At 40.2% G+C, this 19,994-nt stretch overlaps 1 protein-coding gene across 1 annotated transcript in view; it reads right to left on the bottom strand.

Moving 5' to 3' along the window:
* Positions 1–3,309: 3,309 nt before the first annotated feature.
* RSRC1 (arginine and serine rich coiled-coil 1) overlaps positions 3,310–19,994 on the bottom strand; it is a 151,920-nt gene continuing 135,235 nt past the window's right edge. The window contains exons 8-10 of the mRNA XM_070753513.1: positions 7,041–7,147; positions 6,100–6,240; positions 3,310–3,585 (exon numbers count right to left, since the gene is read on the bottom strand). Of these exons, the coding sequence (XP_070609614.1) occupies positions 3,493–3,585; positions 6,100–6,240; positions 7,041–7,147 (341 nt within the window). The 3' untranslated portion in view covers positions 3,310–3,492. The remainder of the gene's footprint in view (positions 3,586–6,099; positions 6,241–7,040; positions 7,148–19,994) is intronic.

The following is a 19,994-nucleotide window of genomic DNA, read 5'->3' as shown; positions in this document are numbered from 1 at the left end:
AGGACATAGAGGAATATGGAATAGAACCCAAACCAAAACAATTAGATAAACTTTTGGTAGGTCCAGAAGGAAAAAGAAAATCTAAAATATACAACTATCTACTAGAATTTGATAAAGCTGAGGAGGTGGTGAAAGAATCCATGATTGCCTGGGCCAAGAATTTCGGACATAGGAAGACTGGGGAAAAAATGGAACAAGAACTACAGAATTACTAAATCCGTAGCCTACAAGGAAAATCAATATGACTGCTTTATCGTTGGCATTTGGCACCCGCTAGATTGGCTAAGATGTACTCAAATCTAAACCCAAAGTGCTGGAAATGCAAACAGGGACAAGGTACTTGCTTTCATTCTTGGTGGTTATGCCCTGAAGTGAAAGGTATTGGAAGAATATAGCTGCAAGACATAATTAAATGTCAAATAGAATTTAAACCCGAACTTTTCCTATTGGGGAAAGTTAGGGCGAAATACGATAGAAAATCAAAGTACTTGATGCTTGCCGATGCAAGGATTGCTTTTGCGCAATATTGGGAAAAAAACAGCCCACTGGAGGGTCTAGTGCAGTCATTCTCAACCTTTCTAATATTGCGACCCCTTAATACAGTTCCTCATGTTGTGGTGACCCCCAACCATAAGTCTAGCGCCAATTCTCCCAACAGAACTTGAAGCTGATTGGCTGGAAGGTCAGAGGGACAGCCCCACTGTAAACACCTGATTGGTTGGATTGTAAAAATATGTTCCAAGGCGCCAGAATAGACGCTTTAATTCCTAACACCATGAGAAATTTGTCTTTTCCCAGGGTCTTCGGCGACCCCTGTGAAACGGTCATTCGACCCCCAAAGGGGTCCCGACCCCCAGGTTAAGAACCACTGGTCTAGTGTTTCAAATTGCCAATATTTGAATGTGCAGAGATGGGCATACTTTCATTAGAGTTAAAGGATAAGGATGATTCAAAATACTATGCAGTATGGGACCATTGGTATAGACCAGTGTTTTTCAACCAGTGTGCCGCGGCACACTAGTGTGCCGTGAGACATGGTCAGGTGTGCCGCGAAGCTCAGAGAGAGAAAGAAAGCAAAAGAGAAAGAAAGCAAGAGAGAGAGAGAGAGAAAGAAAGCAAGAGAGAGAAAGAGGGAGAGAGAGAGAACAAGAGAGAGAGAGAGAGAAAGCAAGAGAGAGAGAAAGAGAACAAGAGAAAGAAAGCAAGAGAGAGAAAGAGAGAGAAAGAAAGCAATAGAGAGAGAGAAAGAAAGGGAGGGAGGGAAGGAGAGAGAGAGAAAGACATAGAGGGAGGGAGGGAGGAAGAGAGAAAGAGAGCAAAAAAGAGAGGAAGGACGGAAGAGAGAAAGAAGGATGGAGAGAGAAAGAAGGAAGGGAGAGAAAGAGAAATAGAGCGAAAGGGAGGAAGAGAGAGAGAGATTTTTTTTTGTCCAAACTTTTTTTAGCCCCCACCCTCCCCCCGCTCAATGTGCCCCAGGGTTTCGTAAATGTAAAAAATGTGCCCCGGCTCAAAAAAGGTTGAAAACCACTGGTATAGACAACAGAAATAGGAACTATAAATGTACATAGAGTTAGATAGATTGTAAGTAGAAGGTATTTAATGTACTGATTATTGATTTCAATTGCATGTATAATGTCACAGACTTGTTAATTATGTGATAGAGATGTATAAAGAAAAATAGTGTAATAAAAATCAATTAAAAAAGAAAAAAGAAGAAAATGAATGCAGTTTATGTTCACCAATATTTAGATGTTGTCATGAAATTATGTTGCATCTTCTGATGTGGAATCAGGTTTTCTCTTTTTTTATTTTAGTGGATATAATTCAATATTTATAATTACTGTGTATGTCCTCAGTTGAATTTTACAAAATGTGATGATAACAAATGAAGTCCCCCCCCCCTCATGCCTGTTTGCATTCTAGTGCAGTGGTACCTCTACTTAAGAATTTAATTCATTCCATGACCAGGTTCTTAAGTAGAAAGGTTTATAAGTACAGTAGAAGCAATTATTTCCATAGGAATCAATGTAAAAGCAAATAATGCATACAAACCCATTAGGAAAGAAATAAAAGCTCAGAATTTTGGTAGGAAGAGGAGGAGGAAGAAGAGGAGGACAGTTGCTGCCAAAGGAAGAAGGTAAAGTGAGGGAAATCAAAAAAATCCAAAACTTTAAGGCTTTTTTTTTAAAAAAAAAGAGGGACTCTGAAGCGGTGAGGAGCATGCGCCTCCCATACACCCAGTGCGAAGCTGCCTCCCATGCACTGTACCAGAGAGAGAAACCCAGGTGGGCAAGAGGGGGGAACCTCCCACTCCTTTGACCGAAAGGAGGCTGCTGCTGCTACCTGCTTCCTCTTCCTTCCCATGCTGAAGGGCTCCCCTTTCCTCTTGCTCACTTGCTTTGTAGCCGGCACCTTTCCTTCACTGTGGTGACTCGGTTTGACTGAAGCCGTGTTGATCAGGCCGGGGTGAAGCGCCCCCTTTTGCCTTTCTGCACCGACGCTCCAGGAGGCAACCTAACGCCAAGTGTATGGGAGGCAGCATGAGGGAGTCACCACAGTTAAGTGGTTTATTCCCTCTCCAAGTGCCCAGAGAAAGGAAAATGCTCCGTTCGCTCTGGATTGCCCAGAGTGAAGGGAGAGTTTCTTTTCTCTGGGCTCTGGCAGAGGTTTATTCCCTCTCTAAGCGCCCAGAGAAAGGAAAATGCTTCATCCACTCTGGACTGCCAAAGCCTCCTTAAGCGCCACCAAAAGGCTCCTCTGGCAGCCCAGAAAAGTCCAAGATGGCCAGGATTAAAGGGGGAATGGTAGGAAACGGGCCGGGCCTTTGTGCCGCTCTCAAATTTCCTGGGAAATATTTCCGGGCTTGGGTTCTTAAGTAGAAAATGGTTCTTAAGAAGAGGCAAATAAATCTTGAATACCCAGTTCTTATCTAGAAAAGTTCTTAAGAAGAGGCATTCTTATATTGAATATTAATTTTAAAAGTATCTATTGTCATTTGTATAATTAAATGATATGGTCAGAATCCCACTTCTCGTACAACTGCTTTCTCATTGTTGTTCTAGTTTTCAGTCACAAAACTGGATGTTTTTCTTTCTTTCTCTTCATACATTGTTACAGCTGAGGTCTTTTATGCATAATTGCCAATATAGAGGAACTTGAGAGGAACTGCTCTGGAAAGAAGCTGAAGTTCTTCATCAGGTATGAAATAACATGCAGAGCAGTTTGAATCTCAACCACGACAGGAATACATTAAGAAAATGAACGCCATAAAATATTTCTATAAATAATTGTTGTGCAAAGTAATAGCTATTATTCTTTCACTTAATGCCTTTAATATGATATAAATCTGTTGGCTGATTCCAGAAATATATCTCCTCTCATACATGCCTTCATCACACCTTCACTTTAGGCAATATTTATATACTCATTCAATTGTGTCATGAAATTTTATACAATGGAACACAATGAAAGTATGTTGGGTATTTAATTCACTCAAGCCACGGGACTGCCCATTAGCCTCTCTTGTCGAAGAGACATCAGCCTTTGGAACCATCTTTCTTCTGCTTCTGTCTTGTCAATAAATAACTGTAAGAAACAGAAGAATAAAATAAGTATACAGCATAATTAAATAGATAAGAACATTAAGATTTGTGAATATCTGAAATCCCTCTTTTAAATTTATCCCTAAAATGAATTACTAGCTGTTGTGGTTAGCTCTGGCCCAGCTCCTGCTCCAAGGACTGTGGATGTAGGGGAGACATCCACATGCTGCAGGCCTGTTTTGCCCCCGGTGGAATCTGATGATGAAGGCTCCTCTGACCAAGAAGACATGAGTGACAGGGAGGAGGAGAGTGTGGCAGACAGCTCAGAAGGAGATCAATTATCTAGCTCCTCCTTGGATTCAGAACAAGAGTTAATGATACAGCCACGCATGCGGAGAGCGATGCATAGGCAGCAACAACTGAGAGATTATTATCAAAGAAAATGAGGCCACCTGTGGTTGGGTGGGGCTGTGGTAAATAGTGAGGCTGCTTTAAATAGCAGCCTGTGGGTTTGGCCATTGTGGAGGATTATCTGATCCTTGTGTTTCGTGACTGCTTTACTGACTTTGATTTTTTGTGTGCTGATTTTCCCCCGCTTTGAAACTAAACCAGGGCAAAGTGTGTTTCACTTTGTGAAAGAAGAAGGACTGTGAATTGCCTCACAGCTGCAAGCTAAGTATCACAGAACTGATAAAGGACTTGTACAAATTACCAGTTTGTTTGGAGACCAGTGCTCTTTGCTATACCAAAAGAGGGCTTAGTTTAAGTGAATTTTCATTATAAAGAACATTGTTTTGAATTTTCAAACGTGTGTGTGTCTGAAAATTTGTACCTGTGAATTTTTGGGAGGAGTCTGCCAGAGAGCCCGACAGAACACTAGCAAGGAATACATGATGCCTTGCAGTGCAATTACAAACTTAAGTGATTTCAATTTCTATCAATTTCTAGTGCTTTCTGAATCAGACTCTAGGTCAAGGACCTATTTTTAATGCCAGAAATCAGTAGAATATACAGTGCATTTAAAAAATAGTCAGACCCATTTCACCTTTGTCAATTTTTATTTGTAATAAATTTATAGACATTTCTAAAATCCTGTTTTCACTTTGTCATTATGGGGAACTGAGGGTAGAATAATGAGGAAAACAATCTGGTAAATTGGTGTAATCTGGGTGACAAAATTAGAGGCAGCATGAGATTAATGGCATATACTAAGAGTAATGGATATGAAATGGAGAAGTATCAATGATTATATTTAGTAGGTGATACATGTTTATTAAACTGTATTGAAGTATATGATAAGCAATGTATGTTTTCTATGGGGAGAGAAATAATTTTTAAAAATGTAATTAGAATTATCCACTCAGGGAAGAATTTAGAGGGTATAAGAGGAAGAAGGAGAGAAGCAGAGAAAGGAGAGAGAGTAAGAAGGGATGTAGAGAAGGAAGGAGGAGGAGGCGATAGTAGTGGGAAAGGGGAAAGAAGATATGAGGAAGGAGAGAAAGGAGAGAGAGTAGAAGGGGAGGTAGAGAAGGAGAAAGGAGGAGGAGATGGTAGTAGGAAAGGGGAGAGGTGTAAGAAAATTGGTATTAAGGGTGGAATAGCCACTTAGATAGAAAGAGGGGAGTGGAGAGAGAGAAGATTGGGACAGATTGAATAATAAAATTAAAATTGAAATGTAACTTAGGTTTGTATTGCTGTTTTTAAGTGATAGTATATGCATATTAAGATATATATGTGGTGCTATGTATGTTCTTGATGTGGAGAAAAAAATTGCAAAAAACACAGAAACTAGATGACACTGTTTCATCTTGTTTATTGTGTGGAATGCATGAGTTAAGCGATCTGGAGCAAGCCTACTATGCCAGATCTGATGGGATGGACTGAAATTATTGGAGCTAATAGTCCTGCAAGTCACTTGGCCTTATGGCATATACTGTAGGACTTTAAAAGTGATAACCAGACCTTGAACTGCACCCAGAAACGTACTAGGAGGTAATGAAATTCATGTGCAAAGAGTCATTTACTTCCCCCTAATTATATACCCCAGCTTTTAATAATGGCAAGACAGAAAATATAATCAATTTAAAATTTTAGCACATTGATACAGGGGAAGATAAATCCTGAAGAATCTGACCTTAGATCTCTTAAAGTTTTCAAGGTTTAAGATTCTATAAACTGAGTCTGGAGATACAGTCAACAATTATAGTCAGTATTACTGGTATATTAAAATTGCAATGTCTGAAATCACTATTTTACCGGTAGCTGATTTTGCAGCCATGTTTGAGTCTACCTGCAATATCCAGGCCCAATTGAAATGTGTTTTATCTAAATTATTTATTTAATCTGAAAATAAAAAGCAAAACAAAGTTTTGAAAAATAATCTTCTTTATATCTGAACATAGCAAAACATAGTATTGCTCATGCTACAAATTTAGTGAGGATTTTATGGAAGTTCTTGAGTATTTTTTTAAAAGAAGACAAACAGATTACATAACCTTATTTGCTACACTCCTTATAAATTATTTTAATCAAAGACTGCCGTAGTCAGCAAACTTACATTGGGATGGGCAAGTGAGTTTTCATCTTGGTATTTGATAGTAGTAGGAATAATTCGAGGCTTTACTTCTTTTTCAGCAACAGCAGCGTTTGTCACTTCTGTAATTCCCGGTTCACTTTTGATATCAGCAGATTCTGTGACCTAAATGCATTCACAAAACAATCTTTATAGACAAACTAATTCTGCTATGAATCATTTGAGAATACCTCTGCCTGGTAGCAGACCTGCTGAACTTTCAAAAAATTAACCTGCTGAATCATCAGTTGCCGTTCCTCTTTTGTGGTTTTGATCTTCTTGTTCCTTAGGAAGGCCTTATATTGTCTTTTTATATATATAACTGATTAACAATTGAAGCTGTTCAGTGGATGTGAAGGGGATCTGGCTATGCTATCTGCCATCCCGTTGATCGCCAGAATTGGAATAAAACTAAATAATATATAGGAGTACCTCAATAAACGTATCTAGAGTTTTACTTAAACAATTCAATAAAGGATAAAAGAAAGCAAGGAAGTGCATGTTATTTGAAAAAAAAAGTGCCAAATAATTTGTGAAGAAAAGAGCAGGGATTTATTTTTTCTTTTAATTTGGTTAATATGAAATTCTACTCTCGAGATAGCTGTTAAACCGGGGAAAATTCTGGTATACTTCACAGCTGGAAAAGGAAAATCAAACCCTCCTCTTCTGCACAAAAAATTAAAAATTGTGTTCATCTGAAAAATATATTTTATTGCAAAATATAAAATACGTTTCTCAGATTTAAATATAGTGTCATGTAATAAGTGGAATCTATATTTAACTTTAAATGGCCAGGGATTAGGATTACTACAGTACTAGTAATAATGATATGAACTGTCAATGTCAGTGATGGTTGCATTAATATATAGTTCCACTACAAGATTCACAAGAATCCTATGAAAAGGAAAAAAATATTGAAAAGTTACCTTTTTGACTTCTTTGCTCGATCTGAATGTCTGTGGAATAAAAGAGTCACTTTCAATTGCTTCAATTTCTTTGACTCGTTTTACTTGCTCAACAAGACTGGCTGGATCTATGGAAAAAGATACAATGTCAATATTGTTCACCATCACTTTAAATATTGTATTGTGTAATATATTCCTATCGTATTTCTTCTGCTAAAAAAAAAAGAAAAGTCAAACATAAGCAATGGTGTCTCCAATGAGATTCTATTTGTAAGTGACAAAGAAAAACCATTTATATAAAACACATGCAGGATGAACTGCTGACCGCCTTCCCAATTAAATTTCATTATACTTTTAATGCCATCTCCCCTCCAAACACAAGTAATTGGTTTACAAGAGGAACAAAACACATCTTCCAAGCCAAAGTAGATAGAGATAAGCTGTTATCTGTTGTGTCTGAAAGTGCCTATATTAATATAGTATTCATGTATATTATTTTAATATTCTTATGCAACTTTCCCCCCAATATTTTTGCAATTAGGAAACATTTGAAGAATTCCAGGGTAGAATATATGACATATATATGTTCAGTACAGATAGAAATGAAATAATAAGGGCAAATAAAATATATTGAGTGCAACAACAAGATGCATTAGAATATAGTCATAGAATCAAAATGTTGAAAGGGACAATTTAGGCCAACAAGTCCAATTCTACACCCAATAGCATAGGAATTCCATTTATAGCATGTACTCTAATATACATGAGAATCCCAAAGAGAACTTATCTTATGAGAGAAAGTTCCTTCAGATGACAGGGGAACCCAAGGGTGTGAAATAGTTGGTGGATTAGGAAGTGTCAGCGTCTAGTCTAAGGGGTGTTGTTGAGACTAAAGTTATGATTAATCGTTTAATCATCTCTTAAGCACTTTTATTAAAGTATACCCATTGAATAATGCCTTTACTAAAACTGTGGAAAAGGTTTGAGAAAGAGTCCTCATTAGAATAGAATAGAATATATTATAGATATTAGGATGGCTGTACTGTAATAGAAATCCTTAAATCATGAAAATTCATCTTCTTCAATGTTCAATATTTCCATCAGTGTCCTTTAGATCAGTGTTTCCCAACCTTGGCAACTTGAAGATACCTGGACTTCAACTCCCAGAATTCCCCAGCCAGCTTTTGCTGGCTGGGGAATTCTGGGAGTTGAAGTCCAAATATCTTCAAGTTGCCAAGATTGGGAAACACTGCTTTAGATCATATGCTGATCTTTCTTTTTACGTATATTGCATACCATAGTTATAGTAAAATAAAGCATGCATATGCAAGTATTCTTACTCAAGCATATTAATGCATGTTGATTTTCTGATACCCATGAACCTATCACAATCGGTGAAGGAAGAGAATATGCAACCTGTCAAATATTACTAACATTTTACAATATAAATTCAAAATAGGAAACCATAAATAGACAAAAACATGACTCAGATATTTGTAGTATTCTAATGCAAGTGACAATTATAATCTGGGGACATGTTCCTCAAGGGACATAGAATCACAGAATGTTTTTCCTGATTTACTTGAACAACATTAACTGCATAAAAACAGACTGGAAGGAAGTAGCATCCATTAGTCTACAATATTGTTGACAAACACATTATTGGTAGATAAAATGACTTCCATATAGTGTTTGTCAGATGTCAGTAGAAAGGATATATATTTCATAGTAAAATCAACAATAATGGAATCAGAAAGCTAAGAGGATACAGGAAAAAAAATCAATACTAACTCATTGGACAGCAAGTCCTTTCACTCTGGGCAGACTTTAAATATAGAACTATTTATATTGGTGACTGATGTGTTGATGCCATTTTTTCATACATAAATAATTCATCCTAGCAGAATTACAGTTGCGCTTGATTCTAAATAGGAACAATCGGAAAATATGAATATACCAAAAAAAGAGAGAGATCCAACATAATTTTGTGATGACTTTGGTAATGCCTTGATCCGAGTCTTTAATTTCAATCACTCTGTTCAAACCACATAGCTCATATCTTTAGGTCATCACTATACTGTAGATGAAAGCTCTTGAAAGCAGCAGATGGCACTATGTAACCAGTTAAATGAAAAGATGCATTGTACGGATTAAAGGCCCTTGTGTTTTTGGATAAAAATGTACCGTACTTGCCTTCATGTGATTTGTTTTCATAAACCTAAAAGTCATAACAATGTTTAATGGGCATGGTTTTCAGCTTTTTAATGGCTATTTGGCAGGAATGAGCAATTAAATGAATTTCAAACTGTCAGGGAGGTTGAAAAATGATTAAAATGTAAAAGGTGTAAGGATATGTTAAAACCCCAAATGTTCTATATGTAATACAAAACTAAGAAATTAGCATTTTATGACCACTCTTATTTAGCTCCAATTGCACAAAATTCTGTACCAGAATATACTGGCATCATGGGTTTATTAATGAAATGGCATTAAATAGCTAATGCCCTAAGCATTAAAACAAGTGCAACATATAAAGAGATGTGTATGAAGCTGAGGATGGAGCTGAAGCACATAAGGAGAAAGAAGTGATATAACAGGGACAATATCATAATACATGATTTAGACCTTATTTTATTTTATTGGTAAGGAAACCTGTATTTTAGACTGAATGTGCACTTGAATCCTTTGTAATATACAAGCAGTTACAGTACCATGCACAGAAAGGGAAATGATTTTTGACATGAGGAAGGAAGGAAGGAAGGAAGGAAGGAAGGAAGGAAGGAAGGAAGGAAGGAAGGAAGCATGGTACATGTTGTAAGCTGCCCTGAGACCTGAGTGATTGGATGGCATATAAGTTAAACCAGTTATTTTCAACCTTTTTTGAGCCGCGGCACATTTTTTACATTTACGAAACCCTGGGGCACATTGAGCAGGGGGAGGGTGGGGGCTAAAAAAAGTTTGGACAAAAAAATTCTCTCTCTCTCTCTTCTTCCCTTTCGCTCTATTTCTCTCTCCCTCCCTCTTTCTCTCCCTTCCTTCTTTCTCTCTCCATCCCTCTTTCTTTCTCTTCCTTCCTTCCTCTCTTTTTTGCTCTCTTTCTCTCTCCTTCCCTACCTACCTCTATGTCTTTCTCTCTCTATCCTTCACTCCCTCTGTTTCTCTCTCTCTATTGCTTTCTTTCTCTCTCTCTCTCTTGCTTTCTTTCTCTTGTTCTCTTTCTCTCTTTCTTTCTCTCTCTCTCTCTTGCTTTCTTTCTCTCTTGCTTTCTTTCTCTCTCTGAGTTTCGCGGCACACTTGACCATGTCTCACGGCACACTAGTGTGCTGCGGCACACTGGTTGAAAAACACTGAGTTAAACAAACAAACAAAACAAGCAAACAATTCTGAAGCATGAAACGGTTACTTTTGGTATTTGTTCAAGAAAAAACCCTTTCTTATTCTTCAGGAAACACCCATGGTAGGAGCCCCATATTATGAATAATAAAGTCCTTAAAATTGCAAGATATTTGTTGTCCCCCCCCAAAAAGTCTAAAGTTACATAGCACTATGATCAATTTACAACTTCTGCCACTGATGCTAGGTTTCCACGGCTGAGTTCTTATTGACGTTAATTAAAATTCTATGGAAAGAAAAGCTGCCGATTTCTCATGAACATTGCCAGTGAATGTTGTCTGCCAGCCATCTCCAAACACTCCATAACCACATACAACCAGCCTGTCAGGAGAGGTAATGCAGACATAGTGGGGCACATCACGTTCTTATATCAGATATACTTAGCTGTTTTTCTTCTCAACACACAAAAGCATGATATGTAATTCAATGCTCAATTTACCCCGTCTCGTAGGAGATTCTAACCCCCCCCCCACTAATTGATAGAAATTAAGCCATTAATCAAGCCACTAGCCATCATTCAAACGGGAGAAGATGAATACAAACTTTCATCATAACCACCTTCCCCATTTTAGTGTTCATTAGCATTAATTTTTAATGTAATTATGCTATTCTTTTACACTGAGCTCATAAATTACTGCTCTTTTGTTGCTCGCTGGCCTTGTAAAATCCAAAGTAATGCTTTGTGCTCTATTCTTAAAGGCAATTACTAGCTTCTTCTATCTTTTATATCTATATAATAAAAAACTTTATATAATAAGTTCACCTAGCACAGATGTGCTTATAAATATAACCTATATAGCATGCACATAAACACAGATTCTACCATTGATTATCCTTCTACTGCTTGTACTGTTGGTGCTGTGGAAGGGGCTGTTGAGTGATCAAGCACTTTTTGATTAAATTGTGTGGCTATCCATTTTGTTGGAGGTCAGATTCCTTTTTCTGATGTTCTGGGTTATTGCACTGCATTGATGCTCCTCTGAATAATACTGTTACACAGTTTGCCTTGTAGAGATGGGATTTTTACTTTGGTAATGAAGTTAATTAGTGTGAGTTGTTTTTAGCAAGCTATGAAAAGGACAACACTACCCTGCCTCAAAATATTTTCAGAGATTATTACAAATACACAGAGTTCTGCTTGTCTGTCCTACATAGGTGGCTGTTATGGTCATTACTCTGCATATAGATGACATTTTCCTTGAGCTATTAGGTCTTCTGGCTTACTTAAGATGTTTTTGAGGGATTTAGTTGGTTTCTGCACTATCTGCCCAGCTTCTCAAGAAATACAATCTCCAACTCTTGTCATAACCAGAGTTGCATCTGGCTTATTTAAGAATACTGTAGCTGCCAAGGATAGTCCCTCTATTAAAAGCAACACACCAACCTAAGACCTTAACAGAACAATAGAGTTGAAAGGAAGCTAGAGGTCTTCTAGTTCAACCTTCAACTCAAGAAGGAATCCTATACCATTTCAGACAAATGACTTTCAAATCTCTTCTTTAAAAACTTCTTCCTACTTTTTTCCTTGGCTCTCTGGTCTCTGACTTGACTGGCTGACTAAACCTCTTTGGTATTTGGTTGTTGTGGACTATTTCCCCCCGAACCTGTGTTTTGTTTGCCATTTACAACTCGACTCTGGATAAAAAGCTATTGCTTGTCCGTAATTTCTGTTCAGCCGGGCATTATTATTATTATTATTATTATTATTATTATTATTATTATTATTATTATTATTATTATTTAGATTTGTATGCCGCCCCTCTCCGTAGACTCGGTAGACTCTATGGCAGAGGTCGCCAAACTTGACAACTTTAAGACTTGTGGACTTCAACTCCCAGAATTCTCCAGCCAGACTGTTCCTGCGTCCTGCCAAATGAGTTCCCTTCCATGTCATGGAGGGAGATGATGTCCTTTGAAAGCAAAGAGCAGAGATTCAGCCAGGTAAGGTAAGGAATAGGGAGTGCATCCGTGAATATTTCTTTGCCCAGCAGTAGCTGTTTGGATTTCACAGGGAGGATTTTCAGCTTCTGAGCAGAACCTCCCTGGATTTCCTGCACCTCATTGCACTCCTTAACTGAGACTCTGTTTAACAACCTGTACAATCACTTAATGACTGCAATTGGGTATGCAGTGATTGCAGTGATTGAGCAAAACAATCATATGGGCAGCCACATAGTGCTTCACATACTGTATCTTTTGGAGTATAAGACGCACCGGAGTATAAGACATACCTTGGTTTTTGGGGAGGAAAATAGGGAAAAGAATCTGCTTACCAAATATTCATCTGGCTAGCATTCCTAGTCTGGTCAGTTTCAACACATTATTTTATCCCCTGGTTATGGCTTAAAAAAAACCTTATTTAGAGAGAGTAACAATGAAAGAGCTTGCAAGCCAGTAAGAGCTGGGAACATTGTTAGCACCTGGTTAGGGCTGCAAAGAAAAATTCTGAGCAAGTAGAGCAATGAAAAAAAATCTGCAAAGACTTAGGGCTTGGAAGACATTCTTAGCAGAGAGTAACAATGAAAGATCCAAGTTGTAAGAGCTGGGAACATCGTTAGCACCTGGTTAGGGCTTACTTGAAGCAAGTTAGAGCAATAAAAAATAACTCTGCAGACTTAGGGCTTGGAAAACATTCTACACAGACAGTAACAATGAACAACATAGTGCTGCCTCTATGTTGGTTGAGGCAGGCAGGATTCCCTTGAGTACCATTTGTAGGGGGTCAAGGGAATGGGAGGGTCTTGCCTTCTCTTTCTGCTCAAGATCCCTATGGACAATTTGTGGGCCATTGTGTGACACAGAATGCTGGACTCGATGGGCTTTGGCCTGATTCAGCATGGCTCTTCTTATGTTCTTAATGAAATAACCTGCATGAGTTGGGAAGATTGTTAGCACCTAGTTAGGGCTGTGGGGGGAGGAAGCTTTGAAAAAGCTGCATTCAGAGTATAAGACGCACCTGAATTTTCAGTCTCTTTTATAAAAAGGTACATCTTATACTCTGAAAAATACAGTAACTACCATTGCACTCAATGAATGAGATACCAGTCCCAATTGTGGTTGGTTGGTTGGTTATTTATTCATTCATTCATTCATTTATTAGATTTGTATGCCGCCCCTCTCCACAGAATGTTATGAATTAAGGACTATCTGTATATATTAGAAAGTTAGCTATGTTTTGTCCCAGAAGACAAATAAGCAATGAATGGAAATTAATCAAGGAGAGAACCAACCTAGTAATAAGGACAAATTTCAGGACAGGTAGAATAATTAATCAGTGGAATGGCTTGCCTTCAGAAGTTGCGGAGGTTTTTAAGCACCAGCAATGAAGGTTTTTAAGAAGAGGTTGGACAATCATTTGTTTGAAATGATACAGGGTCTTCTGCAGGGGATGAGGCTAGAGGATTCCAACTCTTATTTGTTAAATATATTTCAGAATGTAATGCTTTTTTAATTTTAATCCTGCAATTGAGTCTACACCCCATGCAGAATTTTTTTGTCAAAACAAAAAATCTGCCATTTTCAGTGATGATGATATTTGCTCTAGGATGGCCTTTTAATAAAGACAATTTATTTTACACTGAATTTGGGATAGTACCCATTCAACTTTCAAATATGTTAGAGTGTTGCACTTGCCCAGTACAGTGCTGAATTTATAGATAACAGTTTCTGGCAGAGATCAGCTAATAGCTTTTTTTAAACCTAATTGATTATTCAGTGACAATAACTCAACTCACAATTGCAAATACGTCAACTATGTAATAAGGAACTATTAAGATCATCGATTTTCTGAATCCAATTGATAGCTAACAGGCTAAAGCTACACACTGATATTTGTATAACTAATATCCCAAAGCTAATACTTTTGACATAAAAATCCTGAACGACCAAATGGTGTAAATAAATGGAAGTTTAAAGTCTTACTCTCATAAATTCAAACCCAATATAGACTGTAGTATGCAATATTCTAGATAGATATCTAGGAAATAATCATAGATATATGCAGTGGTTTTTAAAAAAAACCCTACTGGTTTATTTAAGTCCAAAAACTGAGGAAATGGAGGCAGCAAATGTAAATAGGAAGAAGCTCCATTCTATGAACCAAACTCCTTAGTATCTAGTCCTTTATCTTTATTTTATTAAAAGTAATCAGCTTCTAGGAAATTACAAAGTTTATCTAAGAAAGGAATTATTGTTTTTGATAATAACGGGTTACACTTTATAAGCCTCCCACAGTCATCTAATTGAGAGATGGAAGCAATATAAATTTAATAAAAAATAAAATAAATAATAACAGAATGCTAAAGAATATTGCTGGTAATAAATTATGTATATTATTCATTTAAATGCGGAAGATGAATTTAAGCCCAGAGCCATTTGGAGAAAGAAAGCATCAAATAGAAGGAAAGCAGGCCAAGTATAAAACTAGTTACTTATTTAAGTACATACCATATTTTTCAGACTTTAAGATGTGTATAAGATGCACTAAGATTTGGAAGATGTAAGAAAAAAAAGTTTTTGTCCTTCCTGGGCCCCAGGGGCACTCTGCAGGCCTCCTAAATCTTCTGTGTGCCCTGTTTTTTTGCAAAAAACAGCCCATTTCCACTCATTTTTGCAAAAAACAGGGTGCACAGGGCATTGGGGGGGGAGGCTGCAGAGTGCTTCTGGGGCTGGGGAGAGGCAAAAAGGCCCGTTTTTGTGAAAAATGCTTTTTTTTGCCCATTTTTCAGACAAACAGGAGGCCAAAAATGGCTGTATTCTGCATATAAGATACACCAACGTTTCCACCCTCTTTTAGGGGGAAAATATGTGATGTATACGCCAAAAAATACAGTATATACAATATATTTTAACAACAATGAGTGACATATATGTATTTTTCTACATTCCTTGTTGATATAAAAATGATTATTTTCCTTCTTACTAAGATTACCGTAACATTTATTCAATAGAAATCCTAATACTAGGTTTACAGTTACTATACTATATTGTAAATAATCTGACAATCCAATTTTTGAAAATTATATAATCACAAAACTTTTTAAAGTATGTGCAATTTTGTCATTTGAATCAACACACATTAAATTTATCATTTGCTATAACAACTATATTTGCAAAAACGGTTTCTGGTACGCTGCTGTCCTTTGCTAACTATATGTTTTCCTTGAGAAATTGAAAAAATGGAATCCGATATTCAGGTTATTTTATATTGCAATTTATATAGAAAACAAAAAAACTAATAATTCCTTCTTTAATAAAAAAAGGGTACCAGAAGGAGACATTGGAAACCTTGATTTCTTTCCGATTAAAAAAATATGCATACTACTAACAGATGGCAAACTAATTTTTATCTTCTTCTAATTTTCTTTTAATTCCTTTCTGATTTTATTTTCATTATTATGTCTTCTTGTGTTGCAGTAGCATTTTTGCATTAAATTACATTAAATTTTGTGTATAAATGTAAAACTATTCATTCTCTAAAATACACGGCAAAAGAACAATAGTGAAATTGGTAAGTAGCTTCTATTTAATGATAGGACATACAAGCAGTATATGGCATTCACTTGACCTTTTCTGATCAATAGGGCCCAATATTAAAGACACATCTCATTTTTATAACTGCTAAACTGAAAACAGCATTTAAGAAATAGCAGAGATTTTGTAATAAACTGCCATACTGGTATTATTTATTCTATTAAAATGAACTTCACAATATTATTACACAAAGGAGTACCTTTCTTCATGTGATCCAATAATACTAATTATATATTGTTAAGATGTGGTAGATATGATTCATGTTCAGGTTACAGAACATGACAGAGTACATAAGAACATAAGAAGAGCCATGCTGAATCAGGCCAAAGCCCATCGAGTCCATCATTCTGTGTCAAACAATGGCCCACCAATTGTCCATGGGGATCTTGAGCAGAAAGAGAAGGCAAGACCCTCCCTTTCCCCTGACCCCCAACAAATGGTACTCAAGGGAATCCTGCCTGCCTCAACCAACATAGAGGGAGCACATGGACATCCGTTTCTATAACCACCGATACACTTGGCATCCATGAATCTGTCTAATCCTGCCTTGAAGCTATCAAGGCTAACAGCTGTCACAACCTCTTATGAAAGTGAATTCTATAAACCAATGACCCTCTGGGTGAAGAAATATTTCCCTTGATTTGTCCTCACTTTCTTACCTATGAGCTTTAGGGAGTGCCCCCTTGTCCTAGTATTGTGTGATAGGGAAAAAAATTCTTCTCTATCTACCTTTTCTATCCCATGCAGGATTTTATACACTTTGATCAAATCACTCCTTAAACGCCGTCTTTCAAGGCTGAAGAGACCAAGGCGTTGCAACCTGGTTTCATAAGGGAGATGCTCCATTCCCTTGACAAGTGGACACTAGTCAGCCACAATTATGAACAATCTGCTGTTGGCCCACATTTTCCTTTAAAACCCTACTTGGTTAAGAAGTTGATGAGAAATCAAATGTATTTGACCAGGGATTATGTGTCGGTTTGTGGAAATTACCTGGGGGAAAATAACCAGAAATGTTACAAAAACATGAAGTGCAGAAACATGCCTTAAGCTCTGGGAACAGAGGGAATATTAGGATGACACTCAGGCTGACTCCTTCCTGACCTCCTGATGCACAAGAGGGAAGGATATGAAAAACACAATCAGAGTTGAAATATACTGTTAACATAGGCCACAATATCTCAATAAAATGTACTACAGTGATCCCCCGTTTATTGCGTCCCCAACCATTGCGAACAGGGTACTTCGCTATTTTTCAACCCGGAAGTCAAAAATACCATCTACGCATGCGTGCCGGGCACGCATGCGTAGATGGCAGCGGCTTCCCTGGGTCTTCCCCCTCTTGCTGGCGTCAGCGAGGAGTTTCCCCACCGCCCACGCAAACTCCTCGCTGCCGCTCGCCCCGCCCTTCGCCTGCCCACGCCGTTCGCTCCCCCCTCTTGCTGTCGGGAGGGCGAGAAGCCCTCCCCAGCACCCGCTCGCCCCGCCCTTCGCCCTGGCGGAGAAATTCCAGCCCCCACCTGGTCCCGCCCGATCCTCCTCCCTGAGGCAGCTCGCCCTCCCATGGCCGCTTCCTCCACCCTCTATTGCAAGCCTCTCTCCTCCCATATTCTGCCCCCCTCCCAGCTTCCAAGCCGCATTCGCCTTCCTCCGCCACCACCAGCATCCAGCTCCCGGCCAAGCAGCCAGGAAAGCTGAGCCGGGCGTGGCGGGGAACATCGGCGCGGGAGGCAGGAGACGGCCGCCGTCACCGCCATACACGGCTCGGCTTCCCTGGCTGCTGCTCCGGTCGCCCGATCGTCTCCTGCCTCCCGTGCCGATGTTCCCTGCCAAGCCTGGCTCGGATTCCCTGGCTGCTTAGCCGGGGGGGGGGGGGGGGGCTCGGCCGAAAGGAGCTGGAGACGCAGAGCTGAACACACCCCTTCATCCCCAAAGGCCGGCCTTTTTGTCTGGGAGGGAAGATGACGTGCCGGTGGCACAGGGGCGAGGGGCGGGAGGCAAATCGCTGCGTCTCCAGCCACTTTTGGCCGAGCCCCCCCCCTCCGGCCAAGCAGCCAGGGAAGCCGAACTGGGCTTGGCGGGGAACATCGGCACGGGAGGCAGCTTCTGCCGGACATGGGCAATGGGCGGGACAGAGAAGCGGGGAGAATCAGGAGGCTCCTTTGGCAGCTGGGGGCTGCCTGGCTTTGTTGTTTTGGCTGCAGCGGGTGCCAGGCAGCCTCCAGCCGCCAAAGGAACCTCATGATTCTTCCCGCTTCTCTGTCCCGCCCATTGCCCGTGTCCGGCAGAAGCTGCTGCCTTATTGCTCTTTGCCGGCGGGATGCAAAGTGCTGGGGTGGGAGGGTGTCCTGACAGCCCCCCCACCCATATGCTTCGCCTCCCGCCGGGCAAGAGCGCTCGGGTGGCAACTTCTTCTAGATACGGGCGATGTCCACGCTCTCTCTCGGCGCTTTCGAGCCGAGTCCGTGAGCGAGTTCGCTCCCGGACTCGGCTCGAAGGCGGCGAGAGACAGCGGCAAGGAACGGGCCTGTCCACGCTCTCTCTCGGCGCTTTCGAGCCGAGTCCGTGAGCGAGTTCGCTCCCGGACTCGGCTCGAAGGCGGCGAGAGACAGCGGCAAGGAACGGGCCTGTCCACGCTCTCTCTCGGCGCTTTCGAGCCGAGTCCGTGAGCGAGTTCGCTCCCGGACTCGGCTCGAAGGCGGCGAGAGACAGCGCCAAGGAACGGGCCTGTCCACGCTCTCTCTCGGCGCTTTCGAGCCGAGTCCGTGAGCGAGTTCGCTCCCGGACTCGGCTCGAAGGCGGCGAGAGACAGCGGCAAGGAACGGGCCTGTCCACGCTCTCTCTCGGCGCTTTCGAGCCGAGTCCGTGAGCGAGTTCGCTCCCGGACTCGGCTCGAAGGCGGCGAGAGACAGCGGCAAGGAACGGGCCTGTCCACGCTCTCTCTCGGCGCTTTCGAGCCGAGTCCGGGAGCGAGTTCGCTCCCGGACTCGGCTCGAAGGCGGCGAGAGACAGCGGCAAGGAACGGGCCTGTCCACGCTCTCTCTCGGCGCTTTCGAGCTGAGTCCGTGAGCGAGTTCGCTCCCGGACTCGGCTCGAAGGCGGCGAGAGACAGCGGCAAGGAACGGGCCTGTCCACGCTCTCTCTCGGCGCTTTCGAGCCGAGTCCGTGAGCGAGTTCGCTCCCGGACTCGGCTCGAAAGCGCCGAGAGACAGCGCCCCCCGGACCCCCAACCCGGGTTTGGGGGGCTGCTAGGAAGCCCTCCATGCCGGCGGCAAACAGCCGCGCCGCCCCCAATCTTCGGCTCCTCGCTAGCGCTGTGGGAGTAAAAACACCATCTGCACATGCGCAGACGGTGTTTTTACTTCCGCATCGCTACTTCGCGAAAACCCGCTCGTTGCGGGGGCTCCTGGAACGGAACCCTCGCAACGAGCGGGGGATCACTGTATAGTCCTTTTTTAAGGAATCTCAGCTGAGCAAGCTCAAAGCCAATAGCACCTGAAACAGCACAAAATAGTTGAATCCACTTGGGTGTAGACCAATTACTTGACCTTGGCCACTAGTTAAATTCCAAGATCATGTTTAATATTCTCCCTGTTAATTTTTTAAATGCATTGTACACACACACACACATATGCAGAATACATAAATCCTAGAATTTATGTAAGTTTTTTATATATATAATTTATACCGTTTCTTACAAGACTTTCTGCGGAATGTTTTGTTATTCAAAATGTAATCTTTCTTTATTCAAAATGAAGGTGCTTTAATTACTAGTATTTACAACAGTGTTTACAATTAATTTCCCTTAATAAAGCAATAACTAAGCCATGCAGAATCTAAAAGTCAAATTGAGGTTTTTTTCAGTATATACACTCTAATACGATAAAGGCCACACAGTTAGAGTTCAGCTCACTGTCGTAACAATGAACTTTAATAAAACTAACTGAACATAAAGTGTGACCTTTGGCAATACCTAATGAACTTAAGGGCATTTAAATATATTTTCTTAACATTGAGTACAGCACTCTAAGATATTATGGCTATCTAGGC

The sequence above is a fragment of the Erythrolamprus reginae genome, chromosome 5 (genome assembly GCF_031021105.1).
Source record: "Erythrolamprus reginae isolate rEryReg1 chromosome 5, rEryReg1.hap1, whole genome shotgun sequence".
Classification (NCBI taxonomy): Eukaryota; Metazoa; Chordata; class Lepidosauria; order Squamata; family Dipsadidae; genus Erythrolamprus; species Erythrolamprus reginae.
This window is presented reverse-complemented; position numbering and strand designations above follow the sequence as displayed.